The 12,220-nt window shown below is 37.7% G+C and overlaps 2 protein-coding genes across 4 annotated transcripts in view; one reads left to right on the top strand and one right to left on the bottom strand.

Annotated features, from left to right (window-relative positions):
- Positions 1-3,713: 3,713 nt before the first annotated feature.
- Positions 3,714-7,283, top strand: LOC111483371 (protein NRT1/ PTR FAMILY 4.3-like). 2 transcript variants are annotated; one of them, XM_023129562.1, is made up of 5 exons: positions 3,714-3,897; positions 4,126-4,217; positions 4,971-5,414; positions 5,930-6,066; positions 6,169-7,283. In XM_023129562.1, the coding sequence occupies exons 1-5, from the start codon at positions 3,750-3,752 to the stop codon at positions 7,064-7,066; spliced, it is 1,719 nt and encodes a 572-aa protein (XP_022985330.1). In that variant the 5' UTR covers positions 3,714-3,749; the 3' UTR covers positions 7,067-7,283. The 2 variants fall into 2 exon arrangements, with proteins under 2 accessions (XP_022985330.1, XP_022985329.1); XM_023129561.1 differs by having other exon boundaries at positions 4,000-4,217.
- Positions 7,284-9,005: 1,722 nt separating this feature from the next.
- LOC111482588 (cullin-associated NEDD8-dissociated protein 1) overlaps positions 9,006-12,220 on the bottom strand; it is a 28,515-nt gene continuing 25,300 nt past the window's right edge. For both annotated transcript variants that reach the window (XM_023128431.1, XM_023128430.1), the window contains 4 exons: positions 11,761-11,929; positions 11,348-11,425; positions 11,129-11,267; positions 9,006-9,364 (listed from right to left, as the gene is read on the bottom strand). In XM_023128431.1, coding sequence (XP_022984199.1) covers positions 9,268-9,364; positions 11,129-11,267; positions 11,348-11,425; positions 11,761-11,929 — 483 coding nt within the window. In that variant the 3' untranslated portion in view covers positions 9,006-9,267. The remainder of the gene's footprint in view (positions 9,365-11,128; positions 11,268-11,347; positions 11,426-11,760; positions 11,930-12,220) is intronic.

Raw genomic sequence — 12,220 nt, 5'->3', positions numbered from 1 at the left:
TTTTTATTTTTCTTTTTAACATTGTACCTTGCTGCACATTTTTAAAGTGTTCCAATTGTTGACTCTATCTGCCGACAACCCAATAGTTTGTTGCCACGTGTCAACGTCAGGGTCTACCATACCTAAGCTAGAGAGAAATTGAATTTTTCTTTTGAGGAAAAGTTTTCCATTTCCATATTAATTGCATTTAGAAGAGACATTTTTTTTTATAGATAAATCCACTTTTTTAAAGCTGAATTATTAAAATTCAATTCTTTTTAAGTTTTTATCAATATTATTTTAACTATTTAATCCTATTTTTCTTTAAATTATAAATTTAGTTTTAATGTTTGATTTGATTTCTGAATTTTAACAATTTTAATTTTATTTTTTAATACATTCTTGAATTTTTAATTTTATGTTAAAAAAGTTTTAATTTTGTGTCTCCTTTCTTATAAAAATAAAAAATAAAAAAAAATAAATTACTTGACCACCTAATGAGAATTGAGGTCCTTGCATGGACGTCTTGTCCCCAAGATTTGTTTGCTATGTATGGAATGCCTCGTGGTTCCTTGAGTGTCAATTGCAAGGAGGAATGTCACTAACTAGGGCGTCATTGTCCACTAACCACTCACCCGCTGCCACTCGAGCTTCGCATTTCAAGTTCATTATTCTAATCCTCTCCTCTGCTCCAACATTTCTTAGAATTCACCGAGCCAAGGAGTTCAAAAGAATAAGCTTGCCCCCTATCCCGATATCGATGTGCGAGGGCCAAAGCATTCTTGTCGTGTTATTCACAATGTCTCTCGGCAACAGATATCTTGGCTCTCACATCGATGAAGAACGTAGCGAAAATGCAATACTTTGTGTGAATTGTAGGATCCCACAAACTACCCGAATCTTTGAATATAAAATTGAAATTTGATATTTTTATTAAATACAAAACTAGATTTATATTACATTTTTTTAGATTTATAGACTAAATTTATAATTTAATTTTTTAAAAAAATAATTTAATTAGAAAGGAAAAGAATGAGGAGGCAAGGGAGCACTTATTCCACCAACCCCCATAATTTCCCTGTTTCCTTTTTTTTTATTATTATTATTTATTTTAGAGCTTTATGGAATTAAATTAAGCGTTTCAAAAAATTAAATACATTTAAATAAAGAAAAAAAAAACATGTTTGACAAAACCGACATGTTTTTCTTTATCAACATTAATGTTTAATCTAATTAAGTATTATATNTTTTTTTTTTTTTTTTTTTTTTTTTTTTTTTTTTTTTTTTTTTTTTTTTTTTTTTTTTTTTGCTTTTTTCAAATATTATAAGGATTACGGATATTTGAATAATTACGTTGTCTAAATAAACTATTACCAACTATCAATGTCATCTAACTTTTTATTATAATTAATAAACTAAAATTAGTATTGAAGAATAAAATAAAGAGAAAAATAATATCGAAGAATCTTTTACGAGATAAAACTTATATATACAAAAAAATTATTGGACTCAAACAAGATTACGAAAGTCTCACATTGCTTAGATAAAATAAGTACAAATACCATTGTCGGTAGTCCAAAAGCAAAAATACGTGTGCTTTATGTTCAACAAATGAGGATTCATGTCATGCACCAAGTTTAACCATAAAAATATGTGTGCTTTACGTGCATAAAGAGTCGTAGACATCTCATTACTTTTTGAGTAAATGGGTGAAGTTATCATTCAAACTTTTGACCTTTTGGTCAAGAATGTGTTTTAACTAGTTGAGATATGTTCATATAATATTTAACGCGGAGAAGGGAGGGGGGCTAACCTCCAAGGGTTATGTGGTTAGCACGTGTGCCTTAGAATGGGCATGTATGCAAAGGTGTGAACATGGACTTCTAGTTGTACTTGCGTTGGGTGGGTGTGGTGGGCATGATGTGCACGCAAGGGTGATAGGGGCGTTGGTGGGCATGATGTGCACGCAAGGGTCATAGAGGCGTTGGTGTGGTGTGGGGCTTGGTGTCACGGTCCTACATTCTTGATCGTGTGGCGTCGTGATCTATACACGCTCACGATTAGCCTTAAGGGGAATTAAGCCCCATATGTATTTTTTGCCCCGGCTTTGTGGCTTCGTCGGACCTTAGGCGAGGTTTGTCTTTGCCAATCGAACATTGCTTGTGCGGAATCCAAGTTTGTTCAACCACATACGCCGCCTGTGCGTGTATGTTCAATCGTCTGCGACACATCCGACTTGCCTCTACGCTAGGCCAACTCATTCGGCTCGACTTTGCCTCTACTCGGGCCAAAGTCTCTCAATACAACGTCGCATCTCATATTGTCATCTCGATCTCCATCGATAGGGTCCATATGTCTTGACGCCATCCCGAGTCTCGGGATGTCGTCGGCCATCATAACTCATTCGGTCATGCCATCGAGAATGGGCCCGCGTGTCGTTCATCTCATCGGGACTTCCCGAACATCCATCCATCCAGGTTCTATCGAGGCATAGGCCCTCTCGTGCCCATGCCGAGTCATTTACGGATACCGTACCAGATAGTGGGTCAATGTAGCAACCTCCAACACGCGGGCTAGGGCGCAATACCGGCACACCCGTGCCGTCCGGTACTGTCCTTCAAAAACCCATTTCAAAGGAAGTCGCCCGAGACACTCGTCTCGGCACGCTCGCCCACACTGTGACACACGTATGTGCCACAGGGTAGCTCACTTAGGCCACAGGGCCCAGGGGTGGTGGAGAGCTAACACCATGGTACCCCTATTAGTACATTTTAAGCCATTTTCATTCTACCAGGTGTATACATGATTTTTGTGAGGTGTCATACGGTGTCGTGCATTGTCCGTCCAATGTCCGATTGACACCAAACTTGGCGAGCATTCATATTTCATATGGAAGGACTTAACTCCCAAACCGCATGCCCAAATTCCTTCCGAAACCCCGACTTTTTGAGGTTAAGGCCCAGGCCCTACCCGGCCCTTCAACAAGCCTATCTTGTCCTTCATGTCTATGCTGATGTCTCTATTATGCTTATGTCTCAACATGTCTTCAATGCCCACTTTGCGTGGTGGTGTGTTGGATGATGCATCGTCCTCCTCAATCGCATCATGGCATTCTTCTATGTTGGCCCGCATATGGCCAGATGGGCGTCTCTTGAGGGACGCCCCTTTGCTTGTCATGGCGTGAGGGTCACAACCTACTCTCTTCATACTATGGTTGTGACACTTGGCACGCACGCACTCAAAGTCATGTAGGGCGTACAGTGGGGCCAACAAGACACGCACACACGCGCTCAAAAGCCACTAGGATGCGCAAGCAACGACAAGCAGGGCACCTGCACGCTCTCACGCAGGACCAGCATGGGGCGCACACACGGGGGCCAGCATTGGCGCCCATGAGCGCACCTTGGCCATAGGCCTTAGCATGCACAGCTCAGGCCACCAACAGAAAGAAAGTAAAGGAGAAAAGTAAAACTATGTTATGTATGGGAAAGAAAAGGTAAAGATGTGAACCTTATCAACAAAAAGGCCACCAACAGCACCTCTAATCACTATTTTTCCATTGAATCTCTTCGGTGGACAAAGAATTTTATGAAAAGGGGGCTTTCATTTCATAAAATTAAAAAAAAAAAAAAACCAAATGGATGGGTGGTGTGGTGGGGGCCTTTGCTGTTATTTTGGCTTTATAAATGAAAGGGCCAACACAAGAACTTAGCCTCAGATTCAGCACAAACAACAAGAGATAGGACACCAAAACTCTCTTCAAGAAAGAAATGGAAATGGAAAGAAGGAGAGATTTCAAGGGGGAGAACAACGCCAACGCCAACGCCATGCCATCTGAAGATGTCACCGTTGATTGGAGAGGACGACCCTCGAACTCCGTCTCCCACGGTGGAATGAGAGCGGCTGCTTTTGTTCTTGGTAACTCTCTTTCTCTTTTCTGATCTCTGTCATATTCTAAAAAAGAATGAGAACATAAATGAATCTGATAGAGCGAGCGTGTTGTGTATGGTCGGTGTGCAGGACTGCAAGCATTCGAGATAATGGCAATCGCTGCAGTTGGGAACAATCTGATAACATATCTGATAAATGAGATGCACTTTTCACTGTCAAAATCTGCAAACATAGTGACAAACTTTGTTGGAACAGTGTTTCTTTTGGCACTTGTTGGTGGCTTCCTTTCTGATTCTTATCTTGGGAGTTTTTGGACCATGCTTATTTTTGGCTTTGTTGAACTTTCTGTAAGTTCCTCCCTTCATCATCATCATTCTTCTTTCATTTCTATCAAAATCATTCTTTTAACACTCAAAGTCACACATATCAAACTCTCCATCCTTTCATGTTTATCAAAAACTTGTATATGGTTTTCTCTTTTAGAACATATAATCTACAAGTTCAATGAACATATAATCTAAGCCTAACGATAGCAGATATTATCCTTTTTAGGGTTTTTTCTTTCGGACTTCTTCTCAAGATTTTTAAAACACGTCTGTTATAGAGAGGTTTTCACACCCTTATAAAGAATGTTTCGTTCCCCTCTCCAACCGATGTGGAATCTCACAATCCACCCCCTTCAAGGTCTAGCGTCTTCGCTGACACTTGTTCCCTTTCTCCAATCAATGTGACCCCCCAATCCACCCTCTTTAGGGCCCAACGTCCTTGTTGGTACACAGCCTCATGTCCACCCCAAGTCCACTTCTAGCAAATATTGTCCTCTTTAGACTCTCTTTCGATTTTTAAAACGCGTCTGTTTGAGAGAGGTTTCCACACCCTTATGAAAAAAATGTTTCGCTCCCCTCTTCAACCGATATGAGATCTCACATATAATTGTGAGCGCACACACACGTACATAATCTCAAGAAAAGTCAAAGATTTTGCATGTGCATGCACATACGACAGATTATCCTGTACACTCTCTATCCCTTGAGAGAGAGAGAGAGAGAAGTAATAAAGGAAAAGAAAGCCATATAATATGCTGATACTCAAATGTGCAGGGATTCATATTACTATCAGTTCAGGCTCATGTTCCTCAACTGAAGCCACCCCAATGCAATATGCTAAAAAGTGATGGAAATGAGTGTGTGGAAGCAAAAGGGTTAAAGGCATTGATATTCTTTGTGGCACTGTACTTAGTGGCTCTGGGGAGTGGGTGTGTGAAGCCCAATATGATAGCTCATGGGGCTGATCAGTTCAGTCCACAAAGTCCAAGCCAATCCAAAACGCTCTCAACATACTTCAATGCAGCTTATTTGGCCTTCTCCATTGGAGAACTCATTGCGCTCACTCTTCTTGTTTGGATCCAAACTCACTCTGGCATGGACGTTGGCTTTGGAGTCTCTGCTGCTGTTATGGCTTTGGGTTTGATCAGTTTGGTTGCTGGCATTTTTTACTACAGGAATAAACCCCCTCAAGGACCCATTTTCACCCCTATTCTTCAAGTAATTCACTTTCTTTTCCTTCTACTTTTACTTAAGTTTACTAAGACTTACCATAAAATTTGTTTGTTTCTTCATAAAGCTTTCCTTTGTGTCCGAAAAATGTTCCCAAAACCATCCATTTTCACCCGTCCCCTTATCGTTATCCTCTTCTTAAAACATTCTATTTTTGTTTGAATACTTCTGATCCATTAGATTGTTCATCATTGTACTGTTAGTTAACTTTTCATAGCGGTTTCCATAAGAACTTTAGAATCATATACTCTTACAACCCCTGCTTTCTCTATTAACTATAATACGTAATCTAACATCTTTTAAGGTCGTATACGTACATATAGACTCGTCTTGGGTAGACTGTTAGAAAGTTTAAAACTTTAGTCCAACTTTTTTGGGTACAAAAAAAGGATGAACAGAAAAAAGTTAGTGCTGACTGGTGAGTCATATTGTCCAGAAAAAGTTTGAATCAGACTCTGTCATACTAATCCGAATAATTGGTGTAAAAACACATAATTCTTCAGGTCTTTGTTGCTGCCCTTTTGAAAAGAAAGCAAGTTTGTCCTTCCAACCCTCATATGCTTCATGGAAGCCAAACCAGTAATGATAAAGTTGGCTTATCCTCTCATTCTGCCAACCTTATTCCCACTCAAAAGTTCAGGCAAGTCCACTTCAATTCTCCATTTTGAACTTGTTTTTGAACCTCTCCTAAACTTTCCTTAAACAAACTCAAATCTTTACATGACTTTGAAACAAATTTCAGGTTCTTGAACAAGGCTTGTATCAAAAACCAGGATGAAGCAGCAAAGGAAAGCCCATGGAGATTGTGCACTCCCAATCAAGTTGAACAAGTGAAGATATTAGTTTCAGTTGTCCCAATATTTGCCTGCACAATAGTTTTCAATACCATATTGGCTCAGCTCCAAACATTTTCAGTTCAACAAGGAAGTCTCATGAACACCCAACTTACCAAATCCCTCCACATTCCTCCAGCTTCCCTCCAGTCTATTCCTTACATTATGCTCATTCTCATCGTCCCTTTGTATGATACATTCTTTGTCCCATTTGCTAGAAAAATCACTGGCCATACCTCTGGAATATCTCCTTTAAAACGTATCGGTTTCGGTCTCTTTCTCTCTGCTTTTTCAATGGTTTCGGCAGCCATAATGGAGAAAAAGAGGAGAGATTCAGCTGTGAATTTGAACCAGACGATATCGATCTTCTGGATCACACCACAGTTCCTTATTTTTGGGTTATCAGAGATGTTTACAGCAGTTGGACTCATTGAGTTCTTTTACAAGCAATCAATAAAAGGGATGCAAGCATTTTTAACAGCCATGACATATTGCTCATACTCATTTGGATTCTATTTGAGCTCACTGCTTGTGTCAATGGTGAATAAGATCACATCGAGCTCCTCCAATGGAGGTTGGCTCCATGACAATAACCTAAACAAAGACAGGCTTGATCTCTTCTACTGGTTGCTGGCTGCACTTAGCTTCCTCAATCTTCTTAACTACCTCTTCTGGTCAAAATGGTTCGACGAACATCCATCTGTCTCACAAAAGCCACAACATAATGACAACCCCCACCATGGAGAAGACTATCACATTTATAATTTCAATTCTTCAAAGAACAATGTTGATGATTATGTTCCTTGACCAAGAGATGTTCAGGCTACTCTTTTTTCTTTGTTTTTTAGATCAACTAGCCGATATGATCTAGATCGGTTGGGTGGGTGAATTGATAGAGTTTGTGTGATAGATGTGTACCTACTTCAGTAGATAAGACAGTAAACAAATATTATAAGCATGTGTACATGTAAATGTCATATTGTCTTCGTCATATTATCTTCAAATGAATGACAAAAGTTGCTTTCTCCTCCACTGAAAAAAAAGATCATTCTATGAAAGATAGGACTCTAAAACTATCTTACTCTCCAAATGGTTTAATGACTTTTCAAGAGAATTGGTTTTTAAAATTATTAAAAGAATTTAGTAAAGATAAAATAGCCTTTATCCAAAAGCTATAGAAACTTTCTTTACAAAGTGAAGCACCAATAAGTATTCCACTATAAGAATATCCTAATCTTTTTCTCATCAAAGGACTGAGATTGAAGAATTGAACTGGAAAAAGGTTAAAAAAAAGTAGACTTTTACAGAAGTTGGAAAGGATAGTAAGCAAAAGATATATATTAGGCAAAAGTCCATTGACAGTATTCAAAGCATTCTCCATCTCCTTCCCACAAATTCTCATCAATTTCGTTCCTTAATTTTTGGGGAGCCAAGCATAACCTTCATTAAAAATATGAATTGACAGAAAAGGAATAACTAAGTGGTCAAAAAAAGGGCCCCAAAGAGATCTAGATAATGTGATGAGATGCATGCACAAGGAACATAATGAAATCCCTATAAAACTTAAGTCAAAAAGGAAGGAAAAAAGAAAGGATTTCCATATATATATATATATATATATATAGATAGGGAGAGAGAGAGTTATGCAGTAGAAACACTGCAAAGAAGTATGTGTACTAAGCTTTTTAGTAATCAATCATATAACTTTATGCAAGGAGACATGTCCCAAACATGTTTTGTTGTCTGAGCTTGGCTCCCCATGATGGGGATAGGCCCTTTCCTCAAAACTCCTGGCCGAACAGATGTCAATATTGGCTGCAGAAAGATGGGAATGGCCCCCTTCTCCAAACCAAAGCAATAAAAAAGACCTAAACAGTCTAAAAAAACCACACCCTGATTCATCTTCCACTTAAGGATTTTAAATTCATAGCCTTTGTGGATACAAAGAAATTGGCTCTAGTTCCAACACTAGTGGCTTTACGACAGGTAAAATGCAGAGATAGAGTTCTAAAATTCTACTACAAATATGAGATGAGAGTCAAATTACACAGTCAATTTCCACCACCATCAGAGGATGTTGGTGTTTCGTCATCTATCATTTGCAATTCCCATTGCTTACCTGTCTGTCAAAAAAGAGTCATAATGTTAAGATGAGACTTCTATTCAGTGAATTGACATTAAAAATCAAAGATACTGCTTCATTTAGGTTCACAGCCCATTATTGTTCCAACTGCAAATGGCTTGATCGTCCGTGTACATTTTCATGGAGATACATTCTAGTGGAGTATAACCCAAACCAGATATCATGAGGGGGTAAAGAACACAAGTCACCAGAAAATTCACTTCTTTCACCGATTATAATTCTGTAATCACAATTCATACCAGAGTTCAATAACAAAGCTATCAATCACAAAGCATCAACAGAATCCATCATCATGTCTGTTGTCTAATACAGTAGACATCGACATTTTACCTACCTATATCACAAAACCAAATTGTGTATCCAATCCAATCTGATCCAACCAAGCAAGATGTGGTATGTTCATTTTGCTACCCACCCTTGAAGGGGGTAAAGTTAATTTTTTCTTTATTGGAAGGTCTGCCGACATATGATTTCATATGGTCAAGTGAGATAACCAGGACTCGGAACCAATGACAGGATACACCAGAAAAAGAAAAAAAGAAAAAAAAAAAAAAAAAAAAAAAAAAAAAAAAAAAAAAAAAAAAAAAAAAAAAAAAAAAAAAAAAAAAAAAAAAAGAGAATTTGTAATATTGCCCAAAATAATAACATGCATGTTTCCCTCCATTTCTATTCTCGATGGTTACTTCCTCAACCTCCAACCAACCTTATATCACCTCGTGACTAGAAGCTCTTTCACTATCTTCAAACCGATAGTGTCATCTCACTGAAGAAGGCTTATGCTGCAGAAACCAAAATGACAACATAATCTTCCTCATTACTTTAAACTTCAATATTACACAATGACGCCTCATCATTCCGTCTTCTTTCACTCATTTCGGATCGAGTAGTATTTCTCCGAGAGTGCTGGAGATTTAGAAATTTCATTCATAAGATTTTTGAACTTAAGGCTGCAATCTCCTCCACTGCAAGAATTATAAAAACACGGGTTACTCACAGAAATCAGACAGTGAAAGCTCAAAAATTAGCATGCAAGCTATTCATTCAAGTTGGGCAAACTTATTTATCTGAGGATCAAATCACAAAATTAACAATACAAGTACTGGCAGAACCTTCTCTTGTGAAGCTCACATAAGGTTCAACATCGATTTTGGGAATTTTTTATTTAATGAAAATCGACTAAATTCAGTTTTTTCCTGTTCTGTTAAGTTTGTACCTTCTAAATTCATTGTAAATCAAATTGGACTTAGATTGGAAGGTATTTTCACAAGTTTGTTGGGGAAGGGACTACTTGTCCTGTAAGGCTGTTCTTGATCTTTTGGAATGAAAGGTCCTCGTTTCTTAAATGGAAAAAAAAATCCTAAGAAAAAAAGAAACAATCATTTGGTTGGTTTGAATGCACATGCCAGTTGGTGTCGATCGGAGTGGCTAGAAAATAACTTTCTGACCAACGGATATAGTATGTTTATTAAAAAATAAAAAAATAAAAAACTGCGAATGAAAGCCTCCTTTTCTCCCATCCTCTCCCCTAACTAAACAAGTTCTCTCCTCTCCAGCTCTTTCCAACCTCTCAAGACTGTCCCATAATATGGGTGCTTAGCCACGCAATTATTGGCTGATGCCAATCCTCAGTCCCTCTCTCAGTTCTTCGTTGGCTTCTCTTCTGGCATCTCAGCCCTCTCAACCAAGCCATAGCTGGCACATCCTTCTATTGTCTCCTTCTAGCATCAATCAGATTCAACCTCTCTCTAGCTCGCTCACTCTTGGCCTCAGTTTTAGCACACACGGAAGATGGTTAGTTGATTTTTATCTAAGCTTACAAAAACTGCCATTTCGGACCAACATAAATTGAATGGTTGAGTTTCATTACTAGTTTGTGCCCAAAACCACATTGAGCAACTATATGAACTCCTATCCAGCATATGAAGAAACCTTAATTCTAATTTTCATCAATGGGAAACGAGGCACACATCAACTGGGAAGTATTTAATATCAATCTCCGATCCTTTGGGTTGTATGGTTCGAGCAAACTAGGAAGATTCTGTAATGAAGCCTAGAAGTCTTCAGTGGAAGGATGTCATCTTTCTAATTGCCTGGAGGCCCAAACTTTCATATAATTACTTCTTTTCCGTTTTGTTGATCATATGAAGAGATTTTCATGACTCCTTGGACCTTGATCATTGTACATCCATCCCAAACTCCAATTCCTCCTTTACTTTCCAGTCTTTTTATGTAAAACTTCCTTTAAATCTCAAAAAGCCAATTTCTATGATGGTGTTATTAGGATTATATTTCATATTTAATTACTTCGGAATGACATGTAATTTCTGCACACTTAAATTAATCTCACAAGATTGCTGTCTACCCTCGCAATATTTGGGGTTCAGAAATTTACATAATATTAATATTTAAGGTAGGTAACAATCAAAATATAAACCAGAACATGATAATTTTTCAAGATTCTTTTTTTTTTTTTTTTTTTAGGTAGTGGTTGCATTAAATTAGTATATTCAGTGTCTCCTCCATAAATATGTTGCCTTTTTCAGTATACCAACTTATCAAGTAGAATTGACTAGCAAAAAAATTAACTACAAAACATCATGTGCTGTACATGATGGTAAACCTACAGCCTCTTTTTGTGCCATTCCAGAAGGGATTTTGTTCCAGGGACCATCCAAATTGTAGACAAGGGATAAAAAGAAAAGACCAAATGCATCTGAAAAGCAAACCTTATGCGATTTAGAGATGCTATTGCCCGTAGAGCACTGCGAATCATGTCCTCATTACGATCTACTTCTTGTTTAACAGCATCTTGCTTCGGCTTGAAGTTTATAGTCTTTTGAAGAGGATCAACCAGAGAGTCCAAAACTGGAAAAATACCGAAGTATACATCAGGAAAGAATCTTAGTGCAAGAATTTTAAACGACTTGATTGAAGGATAAACCAACCTGCTAATACAGCTGATGGGCACTTATCAGCAAGTTTTGATAGAATCAGATGGCATGGCATTTTAACATCGTAGTGATCTATAATAAAAAAGAACCAAGAGTTCAAAATTTTACAAGGACAGATTGTAATCCTTATCAACTTCCAAAAACATCAAACAACGTAATCGATAAAACTGATTCTTTCAACTTCCGCATGACAAGTTGCTCGTGTAAGAATAAACCTAAGCATAATGAAAAAAGTTTGTGTAACACAAAAATTCAACAGAACTCACAGTAAGAAATGATAAACTACAAGTAACAAACGGATTAATACTAAGACATACTATCACAGACAAGACAAGACCATGCCAACAAAGACAAAATTGAAGTTAAATTTTGTTGCTAAAAGTTATGATGGTAAGTTGACAACTCACCATCCAAACCAGATTTAAGATAAGGAACAATGAAGGATGATGGGTTCACTTGGTCGAGACAACTATCTAGCAATGTATCCACACATTCAAAAGCAGCCTTCCGCAACTCAAGCCCATCATCCACAACATGCTTAAAGGGACCGAGATCAACTGTTCTTATCAATTCTTGCTGCATCAAATGTCAAGACAGTATCAACATGTATATCCTTCATATTACAAGTTTAAAGAAAAGGCAGGAAATAAACTCCGAAGGAATAACATGATTTCTTCTGTTGAAGTTCTCTAAAATTGTAATTGGAAGGAAAACTAAAACTACGAGGACAAATGATATAAAAAAAAATCCAAGGTGAAAACCAATTCACCCACTATAATCCTTACATCTGATAAACAGCGGGTCTATATATATAGTTCGGGGGCCAAATTGCAATAATGGTTTAGAAGACAGCGTCATCATTTGGTT

Source organism: Cucurbita maxima, unplaced genomic scaffold, assembly GCF_002738345.1.
Source record: "Cucurbita maxima cultivar Rimu unplaced genomic scaffold, Cmax_1.0 Cma_Scf00008, whole genome shotgun sequence".
Classification (NCBI taxonomy): domain Eukaryota; kingdom Viridiplantae; phylum Streptophyta; class Magnoliopsida; order Cucurbitales; family Cucurbitaceae; genus Cucurbita; species Cucurbita maxima.
The sequence above is the reverse complement of the archived record's forward strand: the minus strand, read 5'-3'. Positions and strand labels throughout refer to the sequence as shown.

Bases quoted from the DNA above. Each gene is read 5' to 3' on its own strand.
- LOC111483371 (XM_023129561.1), top strand. From the start codon at position 3,750: ATGGAAATGGAAAGAAGGAGAGATTTCAAGGGGGAGAACAACGCCAAC. The intron at 5,415-5,929 runs GTAATTCACTTT...ATAATTCTTCAG, and splicing joins TTTTCACCCCTATTCTTCAA to GTCTTTGTTGCTGCCCTTTT. The intron at 6,067-6,168 runs GCAAGTCCACTT...AACAAATTTCAG, and splicing joins ATTCCCACTCAAAAGTTCAG to GTTCTTGAACAAGGCTTGTA.